Below are 25,264 nucleotides of genomic sequence, written 5' to 3'. Positions count from 1 at the left end.
AATCTTCAAACCTGGCGTAGTCTTGAGTTTCGCTAAGGAGTATAATGAATAGTAAAATACACTGAGAGAAAAAACAACCAATTTTCATGTTCGTTCAACAATTTTTTTGGTTAAAATAGCGCCTACTACGTGCTCTTTGGTTCAAACAACAAGTTAGATTTTGTTAAGTGTAACAAGTACATTTTACAAGTTTCATTTTATTTGAATTAACAAGTCGATTTTATAAATGAAACATGACTCATATTGTTTTAAACATAATTATGTTTGGCTGATTCAATCAAATATCTTTTAACAAGTTTGACCTTGTTGTTCGAACAAATTCGACTTGTATCATCAACATTGTGATTTATTCCGTTTATTAAAATACTTTTGTTTCAAACGGATAAACCCGCAACAAGTCGAACTTGTTAAATTCACAATGAAAACTTCTCTCTGTGTAATAATACAGTTTTATTTACATTTAACACTTATAATTTATAAAAGTATTATTTTTTCAGGTACAGCTATCAGTATTTAATTAATCAGTCAGCCTTTTCTTCAAAATTTGGTCGTAACATTGTTTGTCTTTTCTGTGATCCTCATTTCTGCGGACAAAAAAGACATGGATTTAATATTGAATAAATAATTACGTAAATGAGGGTCCGATTCTTAGAACAAATTAATTTATCCTCATAGAGAATAATTTAATTTGTATTTTTAGTAGACACACTACTATTTTAACTATAAACTGAAATAAATGTCCTATACAAAAAAAAATGACCAAGGCCTCCAAGTGTTCAAAGCTGAATTCGAACCAGCGTCCTCCGTTATCGCGACGGATGCCTAAACCACTCGGCCATTCGGACACGGTGGCAAGGGTCGAACATATATCACATGACATTTATTTGATTTCAGTTTAATGGTCAGATTGTTTGAAATATGTTTTGGCCTTATAAATTAATATGGATACATATTTATGAGTCGTTGATGTGAAAGAGATAATGGATTTTACGGGGTAAAATTGTAATGAGCAGCCATACTTCGCATAGTGACATAAGGACGTAATGAACAACTTTTCTATGGACATTGTTGTACACAATTGTAGGTAATTTACGTTATTTTAATGATTCTGATAATCTAGCAACATAGTTAAAGTGTTAGTTTGTTATTTCATGTATAAAATGAACGAATATGTATTTTTGTTACTACATTAAGGTTTTTAATCCAATATCATTAATCTTGTGTTTAGGCGTTTTCAAAACGTTTTTTCCAAAACCTGATTCTTACTTTGCTGGTGTTTTTGATTTGTCCTACTAAATTGTAAGAAAATCGTAGTTTCCCGTAGGTTACTCGAATACAAGTAAAAAAAAATCTTTTTACTAAATCGAGGATGTAAATTATGGGATGTTGAATTTGAATAGTTTCTTGTGCCCTGACCACTTCTTTTGGGAATACAGGCGTGAATATGTGTGTTTATGGTAGGTTGGAGGGTACCTACTGACGGTTCTAAGTAGAACAGTGTGCGTAGCCAAATGCACAAACGCTCATGAAACGCTCACGATATTATCTCTTTTGTAGCTATCTATCTCTATCGCTCTTGTGCATTAGCGCGACCGAGTCAGACTATATTTTTGCGGCGTTTTGCATCGCAGAAATGCCATACGGTGTCAGGTCAGGAAAGTCTAGGATTTGTGACAGTCAAATTTTGGACAACGTTTTGTAAAAACCTCATTTTGTTTAGCCCACCTGACTATAATCTGTCTATAGCACCATAACTCTTGTAAATAGGTCGGGAAGTAGTGTTTGGTAAAGTTAACCATGGAAAGAAATCAGCAGGCAGACCTGCAGAAAATTCCATAACTGATACGAGCAATAAACTCAAATATATTAAATAATAAATATAATTGTAAAAACTCAATATTTCCCCAACACTGTAAACAACATTATAAAAAAAAAAATTACTACAAGTGTTGCAAGTTAAACAATAAGAGAACATATTCCGAATTAGATGCATCAGATTATTTAAAAAAATCATTCCATTTTGTGAAATAAATAAATTAATACAAAATAAAAAATATAGTATGTTTTTCAATAAGAATACACGCCAAGACAGCTCTATTCTCTTTCTGAGTACCTAATAGTGCCTATAGTCTGCCGTCAGATGCAAGAAACAGTTTTTTTGAGAAGCGTAAACTACCTATGCTCTGATGCTTCAATTAAAAAAGCGGTTACCGCAAACCACGTTCGGCGTATTGCTTTCCTATCCGCGACAAAGGCAAGAAAGCAAACATGGTTCGCTACTGTGAACGGCATGCGCCCCTCCCCCTGGAGCCTTGGCTCCCCATACAAATTGACCACCTAACCCCCCTCTGAATACGAAGCTGGATCCGCCCTTGCACAGGAGGCCCTCGACCCAGAGTTTTGTTTTATCTCCCCTATTGTCAAAACAAAATATTGCTTGTTCCTTGTTAGAAATAATGCAATAGCAGACAAAAATAAAAATAAAAAACAATAAATTACCGATATCCTTATCTTCAGGTTCGTTCCATGGCTGCCTCTCAGACGTACTGAAGAGTACAAAGAAGAGATTTGTAGCGAAATATACCGCTGATGCCACGAAGAATACCTTGCGCCATTCAGCTGGGTCCGTCTGGTTAAAAATATTGACATAATGTTAGTAATATAATATTCTAATTAATAAGAATTTTGAATGATTCACGGTTATTTTCATTAGACTTGTATTGACTGGGATTTAAAAAGATCGTCATTACCTTTTTGTTTATCGAGTGTGAATGCGACCAGTGGTAACGCTGAAAGGGAACGCACCCGGCGTGCGCGAAGCAGGGTACATCGCGCATTGTCTACACAACTTTGTCATCCACCCGCCCTCTTCAGTTTTCTGATGTGATCATGACGCATGCAACTGCGTCGAGTATCGGAAACTCGGCAAAAATGTAACCAGTCACGGTCTATATCTTAGTCAATATAAGTCTAATTCACTAATAATACCTACACTTAAAATATATTTTATTTTAGGTCGAACGCGGTTTTTTAGGGTTCCGTAGTCAACTAGGAACCCTTATAGTTTCGCCATGTCTGTCTGTCCGTCCGTCCGTCCGTCCGCGGATAATCTCAGTAACCGTTAGCACTAGAAAGCTGAAATTTGGTACCAATATGTATATCAATCACGCCAACAAAGTGCAAAAATATAAATGAAAAAAAAATGTTTTATTAGGGTACCCCCCCTACATGTAAAGTGGGGGCTGATATTTTTTTTTCATTCCAACCCCAACGTGTGATATATTGATGGATAGGTATTTAAAAATGAATAAGGGTTTACTAAGATCGTTTTTTGATAATATTAATATTTACGGAAATAATCGCTCTTAAAGGAAAAAAAAGTGCGTCCCCCCCCTCTAACTTTTGAACCATATGTTTAAAAAATATGCAAAAAATCACTTATAAAGACTTTCTAGGAAAATTATTTTTAACTTGATAGGTTCAGTAGTTTTTGAGAAAAATACGGAAAACTACGGAACCCTACACTGAGCGTGGCCCGACACGCTCTTGGCCGGTTTTTTTTCAGATATCGCGAAGCGTCTGGTTGATGGATCTGGTGACGCGACTTCCTCGCACAACGCCAGCATCTTTTTAACCGACTTTTTTTTAACCGACTTCAAAAAAGGAGGAGGTTCTCAATTCGACTGAATTTTTATTTTTTTTATTTTTTTTTTGTATGTATGTTACTCGATATCTCCGAGAATCGTAGACCGATTTTCAAATTTTTTTTTTTGATCGAATGGGTATAACCCCGAGATGGTCCCATTGGCACCAAGTCGTGGTCTGATCATGGGATCTTGGAGAAATCGAGGGAACTCTTCAAATGTTATAGGCACATGTAATGTTTTTTGAGTATTTTTCAAAGGTGCACCAGTATTTGCGCCTGATGGTAATAATTTTATGTGGCTGAGCTGATGATGGAAGGTCAACTCCTCAATGGTTAGGAGTTAAAGGACAATTCTTTCACTACTGTACATATATTCGGACATTTCGGACTGATACATATAATATCACTAGGAACCACTAAAAATCAACAAATAAATTAACTTTTTAACAAAAAATAAAACCGCCTTCAAAAAAAAAGCGTGTCACAAAACACGGAGAAACTAAAAAGCCAAAAATAATAAACCTTCGAATTCAGATTTCTTATCGGATTGCAATAATCTAAACATCCAAATTATAAACAAATCAATTATTTTTGGAGTCGGGACCAGCCTGCGTATGGTTGGGTAGGGCAAACAGGAAATAGCAAGGCGACGAACAGGTCTGGTACCGACTACAAAAATAATTGATTTGTTTATAATTTGGATGTTTAGATTATTGCAATCCGATAAGAAATCTGAATTCGAAGGTTTATTATTTTTGGCTTTTTAGTTTCTCCGTGTTTTGTGACACGCTTTTTTTTTGAAGGCGGTTTTTACTATCACCAGTGGTCGACAGTGTCCCCAATTAACCAGTATCAGTAGGTAAATAGATGCAACTGTCGCTATCAATAAATGCCTATACTTATTGGGCATAAGCGTGACAGCACTAGTACTTTTATCTTCTGCTTAGTGTTAGTTTCAATAGGTAATTAATATTCTTGCATAAAAATATGTTATGATAATCAGGCGGTTTGTAAAAATATGGAAATTACCTCGTCATTAACAATAAGTCCGCAAACAAGTGGAGCAATGATGGAGATGATATTTGCCGCGAAATTCGTGATGCCCATCAAATTGGCGCTGAAGTTAGGCGCCAAATCGATATGAACCAACTGAAATAAAAAAGTAATTAAAATGCAAGCCAATTTCAATTTAGATTGTGATTCCCTCGCACAACGTGACAGTATTGCGATAAAATGAGGAAATGCCACCAGCATCCTTGGTATTAAGCCTCTGAGCGGCATGCACTGAGCCTGTGGACATTCTCCCGATCGGGCGATTCCGACTCTATTCGGGTTGCAATCATTAGAGTTCGTAGAACTTGAAGTACTTGATACATGTGTTTTGGACAACCCCAAAATACTCGAAAGGGTTATTGTTATTGCCGTGATTTAAAGAGCATGATTTGACCTCGAACTACCTGTGTCATAGAATCGCCGGATTGAGACAATGTCTGACCACTGACATTCATTCAATACCTTTATCTGTGATTTCTGTAAGAAATACTTACCATATAGCCAGTGTACTGACCAGCGTTGATACCAACAGCTACAGTAAGCATGATTACAGCCATCACCATATTGCCAGCTGGCGAATATGATAACCCGATTAGAGCTATAGCAGGGCCCCACAAACCTGAAGAAAAAAAAGCAAAGTGAATGAATGTTTCGTTTTCAAATTAATATTCGTTAACTGTTTTATGGAAAATTATTAAAATAAGTGAGGTAAAATGGGAAAACAATGAGGCAACACTGACACAGTTGTGTAAGGAATCCTCATGTTACTTATGCCTCGGGTAAAAAAATATTAGTTTTACTGGGGTAAGGCGAACATAACTAATTTTTAACCCTCGGTAACTCAGGACCCACTAGTTTACTACGATTATGTCTGACTTTAGAGACGGTTAAAATTAAATTAATAAGTCCTTTGATCGGTCAAACCTTTTGCCCAATTAATATTGTATAAATAGGTATAAATTCAAGATAGAAGTGAGAGTTCCTTAAGTGTCCAACTTGAAATTCTTATCTTTCAACCCCATTTCATAGTCAATTTGCGTCACGTATAGTGCAAACTTCCGATGTTTTCGTAAGCGATTTCTTACACCCAGAATCTAGAATGTAATGCTAATTCTAAAGTTTTTGTGAATTTTGAATCAAAAACGTAAGTAGAAATTGATATTTTACACCAAACTCTCGTTAGCTCAATGACAAAAAAGCTAAATGCTTCAGTAATGATCTGCCGAAAAACTGGAAGTTGTGATGAAATACACGGGTAACTTTGTACAGAGCATGCTCCAAAAAACAACTTTATTTCTTTCTATGGACACTTAGCTAAATTTCATTACAATCATTTCAGAGTGGCTTCGTGAGAGATTGGGCCCCTATTACTTGAGAGATAGATAGAGTCCTTTGATTGGTCAAACCTTTTGCCCAAATCATCCAACGGTGCGCGAACATCTACCCTGCAGCAATTCATTTCCTCACTTGGAGTTCATTATAACGGTAATTGACTAAAATACCAATATTCAGCTTTCTGCACCAGAATTGAAACTGTAGTTAACAAAAATACCTATTAAATTAGATAACTCAGCTCTGTTGGTTTTTGAGGTTCCGTACCAAAAAGGTTGTACAAGAGGAATAGGGATTGACTCTGTCCGACCGATTGTCGTATTGCTAAACTAATAAACTTAAACACTTAGAGGTCTTAGAGTATGCATGGTCCTTTAAAGTAAATCATCATCATCCTCCTTGCGTTATCCCGGCATTCGGCGCGGCTCATGGGAGCCTTGACAACCAATCCCAAGATTTGGCATAGGCACTAGTCTTTGCGAAAGCGACTGCCATCTGACCTTCCAACCCAAAGGGTCACTTAGGCCTTACGGCCCAGCCACGACATTGGTCTAAGCGCGACAGCGGTGAGCGGCAGCCATATGTGCGAATGAAAAGTCCATCGCTGTGTCTCGCTCCAATGTATGGCCGCCGCTCACCGCTGTCGCGCTTAGACCAATGTCGTGGCTGAGCCGTTATTGGAATTAGTCCGGTTTCCTCACGAATTTCCTTTAAAGTAAATGATCATACCTATAGAATTGGAAAGTTTCCTAGTATTCGAGACGCTGAGCCAGTTTCGTCTGATGATAAGATCTGTCATCGCGCCCATTGGGAAGCTTAGCAAATACATCGCCAGGTACGGAAGAGCTGATAACATGCCGTTCTGTAAAAAAATATTGATATTATAATTATTTGAGTTAAGTTTTAACATGCCAAAAGCAGTCTCCTTTGTAAAGTATTAAAGTCTACTTTATTTAGTTCTTAGCACATAATAGCATCATGACTATCACGAATATATCGTTAATTTTTTACCAAATGACCAAAAATCAATATAATTCTATAAGATTCTATGACAAAGTTTCATTAAAACCAAACAAAAGGATACTTCATACGGTTCACGTAGGTAGCAGTAGTACTTTTAATATTAAATTACTATTGGATGATCGAAGTGACTCAACTACAAATTCAGAGCACATTAAAGGATCAAATATTCGAAATTGCCGTATTTTAGTAAAAAGCTTACAAACCCAGGCAAGTTGCAAACGATCACGCTTGGTAAGCGTATCGTCTCTCTATTGCTCGTCCGTATTAGCGCGACAGAGTCAGTTTCATTTCGATTGCTATGAAGCATAAAGAAATCACTTTGGCTAGGCCTGCGAGTCCACCGATTCTAATTTACGTTCAACAAAGCTAGCCAACCAATCTCTTATTGCACCATTCAATTTGTCCATCGGTCTCCAAAAACGGCCCTGAATGGCCATCGACGAACTGTTTTGTTAAGAGTTACGAGATCACAATAATTGAAAGGGTTTATTTATAAAAAAGGGTATAAAATAGTGTGTTATAAGACGTTTAAACTAAAAATATTATTTCATTATAAAATACATGTGTTTGAAAAGTTTTGACAATTTTTGAATCGCGCTACCATACAACTGACTTTTTTTTTTGTTTTCTGACTTCCATGAGAATGCAAGTTTTTGTGAAAAACTATCAAAATATTCTTTTTCCATGTTTATCCAAACCAAAAGTAATAATGCAGTTAGTTTTAAAAAACGTTAGGTCTATGATTTTGTTGTTTTAATACTAGTTTTATTTAATGAAAATGTCTTAGAAGATTTTCATATCAGTTTTTCACTCGTTAATAATATTGAATAGAAGTAATACTCACACTTTTCAGGTTAACTCCAAGTACTTTAGCCATGTAAGTAGGTATTTCAGTCATCAGTGTGAAAAATCCCCAGTTTTGTCCACAATGAGCGATTATCACTGCCCAGAAGGGAAGCGATGTCATTATCTTTAACCACGGGGTCGGGTGTTTCTGAAATGGAAAAGAAACAAATATTAAGTCTTTCTATCACATCCAATATCAGACATAATACGCTACTAAAAATATAGATTTGGAACGGTTAAAAAATATACAGGCTGAATTTTTATAACAGGTAATATATTTAAGGAGGTGATTTTATAGCTCAAAACAATACAAAAGTTTTCACCACACCAACTGGTAACGGCTCTCTTTGCTATTCGAAAACAGATAACAAATTACTTGATGTCATAAACGAGCTGGTAGATTTTAGATATATAAATGATGATTTTGAATCATAAATATTTAATAATTTGATGGATTTGATTTAGTTTCATGTTTTTTAATCAGTATTTTGTTCGTGTTGGTGTGGTGAAAAAATGTGTGTTTCACTCGGTGGCAAAGTTTATTTAACCTACGTGCCTTGAAACCCTCGCAACGCTCAAGATTCCACCTTTTAAACTACTCGCTACGCTCGCGGTTCAATAATGGAATCTTTAGCTTGCTCGGGTATCAATATTGACACGTGCGGCTAAACAACAACTTTGCCTCCTTGTAAAACAAATAACTATTAGTGTACTAAGTTTATCCAAAATTATGAACACATGTGTATAAGATTAAACTCGCCCGTGCGTGACGTCACCGCTGTGTGGTGGTGTGTGTGCACGTGTAGAGAATTAAAGGGGAAAATTAGGTTAAATTGAATTAAATATTTCGTGTTTTTTCTACATAGCCAGATTAGCCAGCCCATAATATCTAGGAAATATTGCCAGTTATAAAAATTATATTCTGTATTTATTTGAACGCTCTTTTTGGTCCCAACATAGATTTTTGTCTAAACAGAAAACTAATGAGTTTTTCTGTCAATTGTTTAATTTTTTGCCATCGCCTCACCTCATGAGCTCCAACTCTTCCCAGCGACTTTTGTATATACTTGAGCTCCTGTTCCGACATAATCTTTGATTGTTCCGGAGAATTAGATCCAAAGCACAAATACAACGCCGTCCATATTGCCCCTAGGGTTCCGTTTACGTAGAAAATGGACGCCCATCCGAGGTACGTCGCTAAGAAACCAGCTGCGATTAGCTGAAGAGCAATGCCTAGTTGAGCGCCTGGAAGAAAATAATATTTAATAATACCTATAGTCATTTGTATTGTATCGAAGATGATGAATTGCTTTACAACAGGCGCGGCTAATTTTGTATTCTATAAGCACTTTGAAATCATTCAAGTAATTTATGTTAATAGCTCCCAAATCACAAAAATATATACCATATTTAAAATTTTTATTTTCCCAAATTTTTTACTTAAAACACACTAAAATTACAACCTGTATAATTTACCGTCTCGTGATAAGGTCAAAAAGAAGTGGGTACTTAGACAACGATAAACAAACAAGCCTGAATGTGTGGAAAGTAGGCAAATTAAGTACTTAAAAAGAACACTTAAATAAATAAATAAATATTGAGGAACAACTTACAAATCAACCTTGCCCCAAAGCAAACCAAGCAAGCAAAGCTTGTACTATGGGTGCTAGGCGACGATATACTTACTTATATAGATAAATACATACTTATATACATAGTAAACATCCCTGACTCAGGAGCAAATATCTGTGTTCATCACACAAATAAATGCCCTTACCGGGATTCGAACCCGGAACCGCGGCTTAGCAGGCAGGGTCACTGCGCGCTAGGCAAAACGGTCATCTCATTCCTCTAAAGCAAAGATATATATAACTACGTATAGACAGATAAAGTCTAAGAAAAAAACGTACCTCAGTACCAAACAGAAAAACGTACGGTGGCCTAGATGGCATTACACCTTTGGGGTACGCTCAGCTAGATGGCGCTAATATTAATATTTGACATTTTAAAACATATCAAGCTAAGAATATGGGCTAAATATAAATTGTCAAAACTGAGGTTCAAAAGTTTTACGCCTGTGTCAAGAGATGGCAGTCTATGCACTGTGATTACACATTTTACTTCGACAGTAACTCTCTATAATACTCGATCCTCTTTGCTCTAAAGTGACCTTCAGACTTGCACAACATACCGGCATAAATAATAGTTGTTAGTAATCCTTTCTCCTCAAGGGGTATCCACTGTGCCACCAGATGGTGCATGGATGGAAAAACGAAGGCTTGCGTCAGACCCTGGAGGACCCGGAATCCGCAAACCATCTGCCAGCCTCCCTGCAAAATAAATAAATAAATAAATATTGGGGACACCTTAAACACACATCAACTTAACCCCAAACTAAGAAAAGCTTGTACTATGGGTGCTAAGCGACGATATACATACTTAAAATAGATAAATACATACTTATATTACATAGAAAACACCCAAGACTCAGGAACAAATATCTGTGCTCATCATCACACAAATGAATGCCCTCACCGTGATTCGAACCTAGGACCGCAGCTCAGCAGGCAGGGTCACTACCGACTGAGCCAGACCGGTCGTCAAATTATTATACACATAAATAATAGTGTTTTTCTACTCCAGCACTTAAATCTGTCAATTAGATTATTGTCAGCGGTATCCAAATTAAGTTCATTTGAGTAACGATAGAAAAGTCTATTTGTCTATAGGTTCATATGATAACTGCTGAGCAGTATTCATATGAATATAGGAGTTCTGTAAGTTTATTTTTAAAAGTACAACTTCCATTTATCAGGTATGTTTTCATTTGCAATAATAAATAACTCTTAATAAATAATATAATATTTAGGTTCATAATTTAAATCACGATGAAAAAATAAACTGAAATGCGTTTTACATATTAGATATTGCAAAACAAAGGTAAAAATCATAAGTTTATGAAATAATTTTATATTTGACATTTAAATATTCTTGAACGCAACCACATTTTTCGTAATTGAAAACCGGCTTATTTTCTATTTCTCTTGTCTATGGCATGAAGAGTTCGGTTAATGTACGACCCAGAAATGTACAGCCCAAAATCGGCGTCCACTTTTTTGGACGCGAATTACGGGTCGTACAATACTGCCGCCCTGTAAAAAACCGGCCAAGAGCGTGTCGGGCCACGCTCAGTGTAGGGTTCCGTAGTTTTCCGTATTTTTCTCAAAAACTACTGAACCTATCAAGTTCAAAACAATTTTCCTAGAAAGCTTTTATAAAGGTCTACTTTTGTGATTTTTTTCATATTTTTTAAACGTATGGTTCAAAAGTTAGAGGGGGGGGGACGCACTTTTTTTTCCTTTAGGAGCGATTATTTCCGAAAATATTAATATTATCAAAAAACGATCTTAGTAAACCCTTATTCATTTTTAAATACCTATCCAACAATATATCACACGTTGGGGTTGGAATGAAAAAAAATATCAGCCCCCACTTTACATGTAGGGGGGGTACCCCAATAAAACATTTTTTTCCATTTTTTATTTTTGCACTTTGTTGGCGTGATTGATATACATATTGGTACCAAATTTCAGCTTTCTAGTGCTTACGGTTACTGAGATTATCCGCGGACGGACGGACGGACGGACGGACGGACGGACGGACGGACGGACGGACGGACGGACGGACAGACAGACATGGCGAAACTATAAGGGTTCCTAGTTGACTACGGAACCCTAAAAAGTGGCTTCGAATTATCGCCCGGACCAAACGTGTACAGCCCGAGAATGCCCAACCCATCAATTCACGGTCTAAGAACTCTCGTACATCATGGACGCCAATTCCTGGGTCGTAAATTCTTGGGTTGAGCATTCTCTGGCTGTGCATTATTGGTTCCCGCATTTGTAAACTTAATAGTTGGCGTAAATTGCCTGTACCTAGTTGTCATAATCTCTAAATTATTTTTCTTACTGCACCCACATTCGCAAACTTCTGTTTTGCCTTATGGTTTTTACTCGTAGAGAATGCCTTATGGCATGAAGTCCGCCATTTGTACTTTTTGTATGTTTAAGTAAATCATCATCCTCCTTGCGTTATCCCGGCATTTGCCACGGCTGCTGAGCCTGGGGTCCGCTTTGACAACTAATCCCAAGATTTGGCGTAGGTACTAGTTTTTACGAAAGCGACTGCCACCTGACCTTCCAACCCGGCACCTGGCCCCGTAGCCGAATGGCATTTCTGCGACGCGAAACGAAATCTAAACGCCGCAGAAAGGTAGCCTGGCTCTGTCGCGCCAATATGCAAGTGCGATAGAGATAGATATGTAGCTACGAAAGAGATATTATCGTGAGAGTTTGTGCATTCGGCTACGCACACTGTTCCGGTATATTTGGCGCTTTGGCCGTCACAATGTATTTGACGCTGACTGTACCTACGAAATACCTGTAAATGTCAAAAACTTTACTAATTAATTGCCCTGGGGCCCGTTTCTCGAAAGGTACAAGCCTTGTATTACAAGTGCGCAAACTGTCAAATCGTATGGGTTGTCAAGGAAACACACTTGTAATACAAGGCTTGTACCTTTCGAGAAACGGGCCCTCTGGTATAGGCTTTGTCGACCATAGGTCGGTTGTTATAATGTGCATCTTCAAAAATAGACTAATTTGCAGTTATTTTTATGTGGATATAAACCTTGTAATGTTTTTGGTTAAAAGTTAACTATATATATTCACAAATGGCAGAAACTAAGTCTTAATTGGTTAACGGATAACAGTAGTATTATAATAACAAAGATAGTGTTACTATTTTTGCTAATCTTATCTATACGCATTTTATGACTCCTCTGACTTAAAGATATAAGGTTACTCAAGAAGGGGAGTCCGGCAAACTTGAGCCAATTTTTAGGTGGCATTATTTTTAGCAAACTATCCAATGCCCATAAATTAATATTTTTATTTTGACACTAATCTTGTCTACTGGACTTCCCCCGTAGAGCTGTTGTGTGACGTCATCCCGCGTCGCTCCGTCGACGGTCTGTCCCGTCCCAATGTGAGTGGTCCTTAAGACATCTGTAATTCCGACTTCAATTACTTTAATATCCCTGTTAGTAGTTCGCCTTGAACTTAGAACTCGCATTCGCCAAAAAATTATGCGCACTTCAATCGGGCCAGTGATATCTACATATATCGACGAGCACAAATTATGAAACAAATGCTATATATCGTCACTACTTTGAAAAAAACTTGTATCTTCTTCTGTCAATGAAAAGAAAAATGTAATAAGTATGTATGGAATGCATATAGACTTACTGCGTTTTAACTTTGAGGAGCAGTGTGAGATACGAGATTTTTTCAAAGTAGTGACGATATGCTTTAAATTAAACATGGAAGGGTAGATTAAAGGATGATTCACATTAGATCGATCCGAGTCCGCGTAGGACCTTTCGGCGTTTCATTTTGTAAGGAAAGCATCACGTTTCTGACCTGGGTGTGCTTGGCGTCGGAGAAATGCCATTCGGCTACGGGGCCAGGCCCCGTAGCCGAATGGCATTTCTCCGACGCCAAACGAAAGCGATACGCCGCTGGCTCTGTCGCGCCAATACGCAAGCGCGATAGAGATAGATATCTACTAGCGCTTCGTTTCGTGAGCGTTTCGTGAGCGATTGTGCCATTCGGCTAGCCACCCTGACTGGGTCCCGGCCTGTCCTGAGTCAAACTTATAACAACAAAACTCTTGAAAACTCACGTAAGTGGCCCCAAAGGGTAGCAGGAGTGACAGAGCCGAATTTACACTGATTGCTATGGCCATAAGCATCTTGCCCCCAAACCGACTGGCCAGCTCACCAGCTGGTATTTGCAACACCACGTAGCCCCAGAAGAAGGATGACAGGATCACAGACTGCTGCACGTGGCTCCAGTCGAAATACTGGAATAAAAAAGTTATTTTAATACTAAATAGTCTAAATAGATATTAAACTATGGCTCTGTGAGCTAAATACCTTGCGAATCTGCAGTTTATGTCAAATCTAACTATAAAGACAGAGTCGCGCCATAAACCCTTATGGCCATAACCTAATCACAAAATTAAAATTTTGAAAAAAACCCCGACCGCGAGTAGTAGACCGATTTTCATGAAACATGGCTAAGAACATCCCTGACTAACTCAGCTTTCAAACAAAAAAAAACTAAGTCGGTTCATCCGTTCGGGAGCTACGATGCCACAGATAGACAGACAAACACGTCAAACTTATAACACCCCGTTGTTTTTGCGTCGGGGGATAAAAAAGAACCCTCCTTTTGTATGTTTTTGGTGCTAAAAATGGTTTATAAATTAAGGTGAAACGGCCTATTGTAAAAAAAACCTTAGTTTTTATTGGTTTAAATACTTACACGTATTTACCTTGCACGTCATAAACTCAAAATGCTTAACGTTACAGTGCCATTCTTATTGCTAAAGCCGTGGCTTTCGTGGACGACGTCGCGCGACCGTAACCGTCGCATAGCCGCGCCGCCTATAATACATACGCGTATAGGTGAAAAATTTAAGAAAGTCACGTCATGTTACCTGCCAATAGGCGTTTGTTTTGTTTGTGTTACTAATTTTAACACGTTCACTGCGTTACGGGGGTTTTTGAACCCCGTACGCTGTCATCACTCAGTGCGGGTGAGAAAAATCGTGTTCACTCCGCTGGTGCGGAAGCTGTATTTTGGTCATTTTTACAACTACGAAAATGACAAATATACATTTGGATTTCTGTTCAAAAGTATTATTTGTTCATATATTAATTATATACGGGGTCTCAGGAACCCCGTACCGACCAGGGGACAAAAATTATCTTCTAGTGCGATACGGGTCTCCGTGAGCCCCGTAAAAGAATTTGCTGGCCCGTACGGGGTTGTGGGCACAGTATCGCTAGTGCAGTGCTTACTGAAATACTTGTTATCGGCAAATTAAAAATGAAGCGCTTGAACCACACGTTAGAACTACTATATTCCAAAAACAAAGGTTATCCCACACAATAAACGTCAAAATCACCACAAATTGACATCTAATTGCAGGCAGGTAATTAAATATATGTTTTTAATATGTAAAAACGGTGGTGGTTTATCTTATTTTATTTATCTTTGTTACTTAATTATATTAACTACTTTCACAAAAATACAAGAGTGCGAAGTATCATATTTTTGATGTGTGATTTTTTTATTAAAACAGCATATACATCGATTTTTTTTATTTCCCATCACTACTTATTTATCGACCTTAATACATTACATGCGTTACGGGGTGTACTAAACCCCGTATTTTTTCAATTTTAGTGCGATACGGGGATAAAATAACCCCGTATTTTCTTTTCTATATAATTTTCTGAGTTTTTATCGTATACACGTGCGGGGATAATGAGACGTAGGAAATTTCATACTCTTACAGTAAGTCGAAAAAAATATTGGAAAATCCAATATTTCAGGAACTTACAGCACTTTTAACAGACTTAGGCGTACGGGGCACTTTTATACCCGTAACGCACTACGATGTAAACTATTACGGGGCGGATTGGGCCTCGTAACGCACTAGATTTTGGGTTAAGGTTTTGGCTTGCCGCAGCGAACGTGTTAAATATGTGTTCTCTATTCGAACACGTCACTCACACATACAACAGGTGACTTTCTTAAGTTTTTTACCTGATAGCTAGTTTCATCAACGTCGCCTAACTAAAACACTTCCATACTCGTAGAACTCGAAGGTATGATTTCTTTACGGCTTCGTCCACATAGGCCACGGCGTAACAATTATGGAGATAGAAGATATTATAACGAAATTATGATAATGAATCCATACCCCACAGTCGACATTTATGTAGCAAGACAGTAAAATAAATAAAATAAATATTAAAGAACATTCTTACACAAATTGACTGAGGCCCACGGTAAGCTCAAGAATGCTTGTTTTGCGTGTGCTCATACAACGATGTATATAATATATAAACAGTAGTAAACATTCCATCAAAGATTTTACAGTGAATTGAGTTCATTGAATAATTCAATATTATACAATTTAACTTAATCTTGCAAGCCGCCAGTGATCACAAAGTTAGTAGACAATGAGGATCTTAAGTTAGTTACCCAGAAAACCACGAAATTAGTGCCAACTAATATTGTATTCGATTACCACAATAGTTACTATTACCAAAGACTTATGTAACTCCGTAAAGACCAATAAAGTCTAAGAAAAAAACATACCTCAAAACCATACAGAAAAAGGTACGGTGAGCTAGATGGCGATACACCTTTGGGGTATGCTCGGCTAGATGGCGCTAATATTAATATTTGACATTTTAACACAATGTGTATATCAAGCTAAGAATATGGGCCAAATTGTCAAAACGGAAGTTCAAAAGTTTTAAGCCTGTGTCGAGAGATGGCAGTCTATGCACTGTGATTACACATTTGACTTTGACAGTAACTCTCTATAATACTCGATCCTCTTGCGACGTTACCTAACTGTAAAACATGAAAGTTAATCCGTACTAATATTATAAATGGGAAAGTGTGTGTGTCTGTTTGTTTGTCCGTCTTTCACGGCAAAACGGAGCGACGAATCGACGTGATTTTTTAGGTGGAGATAGTTGAAGGGATGGAGAGTGGACTTGGGCTACTTTTTGTCTCTTTCTAACGTGAGCGAAGCCCACGGCAAACGCTAGTCAAACATAAATTTAAGAAACATTTTATGACTCGAAATCATCATTTACTCGTAAACGTCAAAATTCTACCAATAATCTTTGGGAATCAAGTGAAAATTTGTATAATAATATTACTTAGTACTTTTGTGGATAAAATGCAAATTTGTCATTATGCATAGGATTTTTAAATTCATTGAACGCGACATAAGTATAAGTTTAGTTACCTATGTCAGAAATACAAGTGCATTGCACATCGCATAAATCATTATGCGAGCAAATTAAAGTAAGCGACAAATATGTAAAAACCCACGCAGTCAGCTTAAGGTATAGTATATAATATTTTTTCTTTTTTTATTCTAAAATTATTAGCGTAATAAACATTTTTGTTATTTCTCCCTCAAAAATAAACCACGTAAGGGTAATTGAAAAGGCGCAACTTATCTTAACTAAAACGTAAATTACACTAATTTTGAGTATCTGTTTAGATTTTTTTCTAATTAAGTACTTTATTTTTTGGAGCTAATTTGATCCAATACCTCCTAATAAAAAAGCGACATTACACAAGCGTATATTTACATATTTTTTTATACTTTTTATACAGCATTCGAAAGAGCGCAAAATTCTGAACAAAACTGTATATTTATTTAACTCATTTTCGGCATTTTGATTACTGTAATTAAACTTACGGGTGACGATATAGTTACGTAGCTAAACTTGTATTTGGTAACATGTATTTTGTCAGTGTTTATCAAACTTGGAAGGTAATAATCTTGTTTAGTTAAAGCTCTCCAGAATAATTTCTCTTGTAAGTCCTGCAGTTGCTTTAAGTACCGCGTCTTAGCTGTGCAATTTCTCCCTTGATGGCAGTATATTCGTCACACCGCTTTATTTGTGCTATAACTTTATTTAACTAGGTAATGGCGACACTGTATCTTAACTACTTAGAATATATTCCTGAGGGATCATGTTAAGCAGTCTAAACTACGGAGTACAACATTCAAATTGTAACATGACCACAATTTAACTAGTATCTAAGTTTAATCATATTATTAGTTTTAGTAACTTTACCTTTAGTTGGGTTCATTCAAAATTCATATAATGCATGTTAGTATAGCCATAAATTAAATATAACAAGATCATACCATCCCATACATTAAAATGCGACCGCCTACGAACGCGCTTACACTCCACCACACATAGATGGCGCCAAAAAAAAATGCCTTGTTGCTACCGATTATTTGTAGATTGGCATTAAGTGTCAATTCCGAGCCGTAAATCTATGTCAAAAGTGACACTTAACGTCATATACAAGTATAATCGAAAGCTATAAGACATTTTTTTGTGGCGCCATCTATGTGTGGTTGAGTGTAAGCGCGGTCTTAGGCGGTCGCATTTTAATGTATGGGATGGGATGATATGATCTTGTTATAATTATTTAATTTATGGTATAGCTTAAGAAAGTCACCTGTTGTGTGTGTGAGTAACGTGTTAGAATAGGAGTATTTTTTTTTGTTTGTGTTACTAATTTTAAATATGTGTTCTCTATTCGAACACGTCACTCACACATTATACAACAGGGCCCCATTTAATAAACAATAAAAATTGTAAATTGTAAATTGTACCGACAATTTACAATTCTACAAGTTTCTGTTCAATAAAAATTACAAGTTACAAATTTGTCATAGTGGAAAATTTACATAATTGTAGGAGTTTAGCTACAATTTTACATATTTCTGTTCAATAAACATTTTCACTTGACAGGTGATTTTTAACAATTTTGTAAGGAAATGTGCTTTATTGAACACATAATTGTAATTACAAGTTTACATATTATGTAAATTGTAGTACAATTCTGACAGGAGATTAATGCTGTGTCAAAACTCGATTTGAAGTGTGCTTTACGATCTGCATAATCAAAAAATATGGTTCTAACAACTAGTAGTGACAGTAATGGGACGATTATGAATATCGACGATTTTTTCGTAAAAGGATACATTTTACTTTGGATGTAACGGATTTTACTGTGACATTGCACATTTTAGCTTAACAATTTAACACGGGCAGTTTTAAATTTGTCCCGAACGTAATTACTTTTTGCGCATAGCAAAGCCTTTATGTGATCTAGCAACTGGATCGATACTGGATGACAGTTCGATTATCCAATCAGAATCAGCTGTCAACAAAGGGTGTTGCCAGAATACAAATATGCACAATTTTCAGAATATTTAATTATTTAGAATTAACGATTTAAATGTAATTAATAAATCAGAAAATAGTCACTTTATTGTTGGAAAATTAAATGGAATTTTGTGCACTAGGATTTTCAGTTGGTTGAAATTTATTTCTGCAGAGGACTGCTGAGGTGGTCATTTTAGATGTTATCCCCAAGCCTCTCAAGGTCGTTAGGGCTCCTGAGATTTTCCTGCACTTGCTAGCTGTCTCCGGTCCTGTTCAGGCCTCGAGTGCCTGCTTTTATTTATCGAGTTTCATCTTCGATCCAAAAAGTGATCAGATTGATGGAGTGCTGGCGGTCAATCCTTGTGTAGCCTAAGGGCATTCTGGAGGAATATTTTCCCACCATGAATTGTAAGTAGAATATTATGGGTGTATCAGGTTGATCACATTATTGATCCTTGCCTCAGTTTAATTTGACCACGTGTGTCTATTTCCAGTCTTCTGGTGGACTATGTGGAGGGAAGGGTCGTCAGAGCTGAGAAAATGAGCTCTCTCAAGTTCCAGCTGGTAAGGAAATCAGAATAGTAATTGTCCACATTTAATAGGTTAGACCACATTCACTTTTCTAATGATGTCTTGTTTTCCTTTTCAGCTGACTGGAAATTAGAACTATAATTAAAAATACAATTACAATTAAGTCTGTGTTTAGGCGTACTCCAGGTTATACTGGTTATACAGACATTCAAGTAATGTCTTCTTTATAAAGGGGGACGGTTTGTCCGGCAACTCCAATTTTACCACAAGCGTCTAATGGTGCGATAGCTTGCTTCCGGGGTCGAGCCTATCCAGGTGAAGAAGATGCTCTCAACTTGCTGATGCGTCGGTTGCGGTGGTGCTTCATTGTGTCACAGCGCCTGGGGCGACCAGCTTCAGCTCGCAGAAGGAGGGCTTACACATTGTATTAGCGGTAACTTCTGGCTTGAAGGTTGGTGTCATTTTCTTTCTTCCTGGAAGGCAAGATTACTTAGTTTAGTTAAGAAGAATTCCTATTATCTATGTTGGCACTGATAACTAGGGACTAACAGAACTTAGGAACGCTTGTAAATCATTTAGAATTTGAACTATTGCACGGCCCGGCTCTACCGTCTGGCAATACATATTAAGGTGCTAGCTTAAGCTTAGAATAATGATTTACTGGCTATAACTTGCTTTGTGTCCGTTAGACAATAAAATAGTGTGTCACAATCTAACCGTTTTCTTTCCACCCAATTAGACACCTGAAATCTTGAGGAAATCGTAGTGCACCTTATTAAGTACTTTTTTTGCTTCCTTTTCGTGGCGGACGATCCGCCAAAGTTTTAAGACTCATTTTGTGTAAATTTATTGTCTGGTGCTTTCCCATACTTTCCCCCTTGCCGGGCTGGGAAAAGTTGACCATGACATTACGTTCAATGAAAAATTCCGGGTGAGCATAACTACCGTCGAATATTTACTTTTAAGAATAGGGCAATAGGCCAAATAGGGGGTTATCTTCAAAGTGAGACTAATAGAAATGCAGCTCTTTCACACACTGAACAGATTTTGTGTGCGATGCACTGGATGAGCTGTGGCTCTCAATATCATGTGGTAGCAGATGCATATGGAGTATTCTAGCCTTTTTAGGGTTCCGTAGTCAACTAGGAACCCTTATAGTTTCGCCATGTCTGTCTGTCCGTCCGTCCGTCCGTCCGTCCGTCCGCGGATAATCTCAGTAACCGTTAGCACTAGAAAGCTGAAATTTGGTACCAATATGTATATCAATCACGCCGACAAAGTGCAAAAATAAAAAATGGAAAAAAATGTTTTGTTAGGGTACCCCCCCTACATGTAAAGTGGGGGCTGATATTTTTTTTCATTCCAACCCCAACATGTGATATATTGTTGGATAGGTATTTAAAAATGAATAAGGGTTTACTAAGATCATTTTTTGATAATATTAATAGTTTCGGAAATAATCGCTCTTAAAGGAAAAAAAAGTGCGTCCCCCCCTCTAACTTTTGAACCATATGTTTAAAAAATATGAAAAAAATCACCAAAGTAGAACTTTGTAAAGACTTTCTAGAAAAATTGTTTTGAACTTGAAAGGTTTAGTAGTTTTTGAGAAAAATACGAAAAACTACGGAACCCTACACTGAGCGTGGCCCGACACGCTCTTGGCCGGTTTTTTTATACATATTCAAGGATTTCAGTTGCTCGGCAATCTCTATCCACTTCTTTATTTTAATCTCGTGCGATTAATTTTTCACTAAACAGACCAAACAAAATATCCTTATTTACGTAAATGAGAGATAAAATTTTAATTTTTTTGTTGATTTCCATACTTAATATTAAACAGTTAAACGGTAAACCAAATGATAGAGAACTTGTTGAAAATTTACATTTTATGTAAATTGTAAGTTACCATTACAAATTTGTGAGTACAATGTTGTCATTGTAAACTACAGGCGTTTTTTACATATTTAAATGTTTATTAAACGGCTTTTACAATGGTTACAATTGTACATTTTCTAATTGTAGGTTTCTTACTTATTTGTAGGTTTTATTAAACAGCACTTGTAGCAAAACTTTACAAATATGTCACTTTTTTACAAAATTGTTGAATTGTAATGTTTATTAAATGGGGCCCAGGTGACTTTCTTAAGTGTTTCACATATATCGTTTACCGTAGGTATTTTGAATATTAAATCATTATAAGGTGTTATGTACAGAGGTAAAGGCGGATAATTGAAAAATCGACTTTTCATCAACTCATCAGAAGTAACTACCGTACTGTAACACTTATTTAAAACAAAAACCGGCCAAGAGCGTGTCGGGCCACGCTCAGTGTAGGGTTCCGTAATTTTCCGTATTTTTCTCAAAAACTCAGTAGTTCACTCAGTTAAACCTATCAAGTTCAAAACGATTTTCCTAGAAAGTCTTTATAAAGTTCTACTTTTGTGATTTTTTTCATATTTTTAAACATACGGTTCAAAAGTTAGAGGGGGGGGGACGCACGTTTTTTTCCTTTAGTAGCGATTGTTTCCGAAAATATGAATATTATCAAAAAACGATCTTAGTAAACCCTTATTCATTTTTAAATACCTATCCAACAAATATCACACGTTGGAGTTGGAATAAAAAAAAATATCAGCCCCCACTTTACATGTAGGGGGGGGGGAGTACCCTAATAAAACATTTTTTTCCATTTTTTATTTTTGCACTTTGTTGGCGTGATTGATATACATATTGGTACTAAATTTCAGCTTTCTAGTGCTTACGGTTACTGAGATTATCCACGGACGGACGGACAGACGGACAGACAGACATGAAGAAACTATAAGGGATAAAATAGTTGACTACGGAACCCTAAAAGAGATGTGTGTATATAAATTATAAGAATAATAATATGATACTTGAGATACTTATCCAGATTTACATATTATGTAAATTTATATTTAAACATAACTACCGTCCATGTTTTCTTCCAATTATGTAGTGCTTTATTTCATACACTGATAAGATATTTTATTTTAAATGTAGGAAACTAGCCTATTGGTCTTGACTGTACGTGTCCAGCGAGCACATTTTTGCGACACTCATGTTAGTAACATAATTATTGAACGCGACTGTACCTGTACATATATATAATTTTAACCTCGGAAAAACTACTGATAGTTTGAGAACTCATCGATTATTATACACATCGAATTATATAAATTTAAATAGCTGCTGACAGATAAAATATTTAATTTATTTACAAAGTATTGTCTTCGGTTACCGCGATAGTTACTCATGAAATAAAACTATGGAAACGGATTAAATCGCGTATAATGAATTTAAAATACATCCCGACGTTTCGAACTCTTTACAGCGTTCGTGGTCAACGGGCGACTGAGGAAAAATTAAAATGTGCAAAAGCTACCCACTTACAAGAAATATTAACGAACCATGACCACAAATAATATAGATTTCTAAGGCAGGTTCACACACTATTAATAAAGCCAGTTATACAATATTCAAAACGTCGGGATGTATTTTAAATTCATTATACGCGATTTAATCCGTTTCCATAGTTTTATTTTATTTACAAAGGTTAAATATTTTATGTGCCAAAACTATTTAAAATTTTTCTCTGTCAAGTTTCGCAATAACTCATAAATACTTGCAAATTTTAATTAAAAGTCAGACAATTTATCTAAATGATAAATTCCTAAAGAAGTAATTATTTGTTTGTCAAACTTTCTTGAAAACATTAAACTGATCTGGGACAAAATAGGCGACAGTTTAGTTTTAATAAAATAAAGTTCATTTGATCATCAAATATAAACACTGAGCGACCTATTTTTAAACTTCTTATTCGGTCGTTTTAGTATATTATACAATCGTGATATAATGCACAGCTTTTCAGACGAGTACCATGTTTAGGCCACGAAGCTTGCTGAGTGGCCTAATAGTACGGTACGAGAATGAAAAGCTTAATTATATCACTAATTGTATACAATACTTTTTCTACGAGTCATCATCTTCATCATCAATGGGCGGAAATATCATCATTCAAGTTAAAATTAATGTTAATAGCGTCGTTCACCGTTGCCTAGCAACCAATTGTTTGTAATAGTCGTCTCTGATTGGCCGATAACGCGACAGATAAAAAAAAATGTGTTTCAGATGCAGAAAAATTGGCCAGGTATCGCAAATTACTATAGAAATTGTATGAAGTTCTATTTTTGAAATTATTACAGTTAACTAAAGTCAACTATAATGAGATATTATATTATAGTTGAGTCGGAACTGCCATAGAGTATCCAACACTGAAAAGTTAGCACTTATAGTTAGTCTGGATAGTTTAGTCTGTGGTGTCCTAATTGACAGATTACAGACGACGAGTAGAACATAGTACATTACGATACAAGTGCGTAAAAAAGGAAGTTCGAAACGAGTGGCGATAAATTAAAACACGACCAAACGGAGTATTTTAAATCGACACGAGTTACGAATTTCCTTTTCGCACGTGTATCGTACAACGTTTTTCAGTACAGATGAGACTCCGAAGTTTCGACCTGGCATATAATGAACCACTTCTCGCACTAGTGCGTAAAAAAATCATTTTTCAGTACAGATGGTGTTTTTTCACGCACTAGTGCGAGAAGTGGTTCATTATATGTCAGGCCGGAACTTCAGATGGCCATCTGTACTGAAAAATGTCGTATGATACACGTGCGAAAAGAAAATTTGTAACTCGTGTCGATTTGAATTGATTTGATTTATCGCCACTCGTTTCGAACTTCCTTTTTTTCGCACTAGTATAATAAATTACTATTCATTAACTCAACTGGTTCAAGGAGCCATTTGAGGGTAGATTTTGTTACTCGTACATTATTTTAAATGCCCGAAGATACAACAGACCTGTGTATATGACGGAACGTGCTTACATAAATTCTTATTTTTCTTTTGCTCATTCATGTTGTTTATTTATTTATTTATTTGGTTCACCAACAACTGTTTACACTGGCCTATAAGAAATTGGAATTTATACAAGCAAATGGTTTACTGACTAAGTGCAACAATTACTTACAGGTAAACACAGCATGCGTTTCATACAAAGAAATACTAGAAAAGGTCCCGCAAACAATAACTTATTAAATATATAATTAAGGTAACTGATTCTTCTACAGATGATTCAGTACACTAGATGTGGATAGATAACTATGTACTTGCTGTTTAAATTTACTTAGCGAGTCAAAATGTATGTCAGTGTGATCACTACACGCATTAAGAAGCTTACAGAACCGCGGTACAGGCGAACTGCTGCCATAAACAGTTCGTCTGAGAGGTGGACATAGAGGAGTAATGGGTTAAAGTGTAATATCGATAGCTTATTATGCAGTAAACTAATGTTATAGTGAGCAGCTGATGAATAATTAATCTCGAAAAGCGTTTAGCCACTTTTTTGTCGTCAACGGCCGGTAGTCCACGTGCTCTTGTAAAATCTAGCTATCAATTTACAAGTGCCAACTCACCGTACACTGTCGTACTTACCGTACCAAAATCAATAACAATTAGCTTATATCATCTTGACAGTGGCAAAATAGTCCCAATGGGTTAACCCTCGGGTTAACCCTCCATTTTCGTTGGTGCAAGTGGCCCTTATTCAATGAAATCCAAGTATGTGGACATGTCTCCAAAATTAATCAAATAATTAATCATTTAATTTATTTCTTACTTGACATATAATTTGATTCCTAGTCAATAAATACAAAAGTTTTATTAAAGAAAATAATCAGTATTTATCGAGTTAGCATTTATGCTGAGTCGGGACCATTTCGTGGTAACTTGTATGTTTTAATTTCTTTTATTTGCTGTTTCTGTTTTTTTACTTGTGTATTTTTATTGTAATTATCATGAATAAATAATTGATTGATTGATTATTTTTTCCAAATTTTCAGCAGTCAGTCTATTTCTTGTTACATCAAAAACATACTTAAGTGCTGAAAAAC

General features: G+C 36.3%; 1 protein-coding gene across 1 annotated transcript in view; it reads right to left on the bottom strand.

Annotated features, from left to right (window-relative positions):
- Positions 1-434: 434 nt before the first annotated feature.
- Positions 435-25,264, bottom strand: part of LOC125230108 (putative inorganic phosphate cotransporter) — a 44,951-nt gene continuing 20,121 nt past the window's right edge. The window contains exons 3-11 of the mRNA XM_048135132.1: positions 13,643-13,822; positions 10,092-10,230; positions 8,928-9,145; positions 7,899-8,048; positions 6,761-6,893; positions 5,194-5,318; positions 4,676-4,795; positions 2,500-2,629; positions 435-584 (exon numbers count right to left, since the gene is read on the bottom strand). Coding sequence (XP_047991089.1) covers positions 538-584; positions 2,500-2,629; positions 4,676-4,795; positions 5,194-5,318; positions 6,761-6,893; positions 7,899-8,048; positions 8,928-9,145; positions 10,092-10,230; positions 13,643-13,822 — 1,242 coding nt within the window. The 3' untranslated portion in view covers positions 435-537. The remainder of the gene's footprint in view (positions 585-2,499; positions 2,630-4,675; positions 4,796-5,193; positions 5,319-6,760; positions 6,894-7,898; positions 8,049-8,927; positions 9,146-10,091; positions 10,231-13,642; positions 13,823-25,264) is intronic.

This window comes from Leguminivora glycinivorella, chromosome 10, assembly GCF_023078275.1.
Source record: "Leguminivora glycinivorella isolate SPB_JAAS2020 chromosome 10, LegGlyc_1.1, whole genome shotgun sequence".
NCBI classification, from domain to species: Eukaryota; Metazoa; Arthropoda; class Insecta; order Lepidoptera; family Tortricidae; genus Leguminivora; species Leguminivora glycinivorella.
The sequence above is the reverse complement of the archived record's forward strand: the minus strand, read 5'-3'. Positions and strand labels throughout refer to the sequence as shown.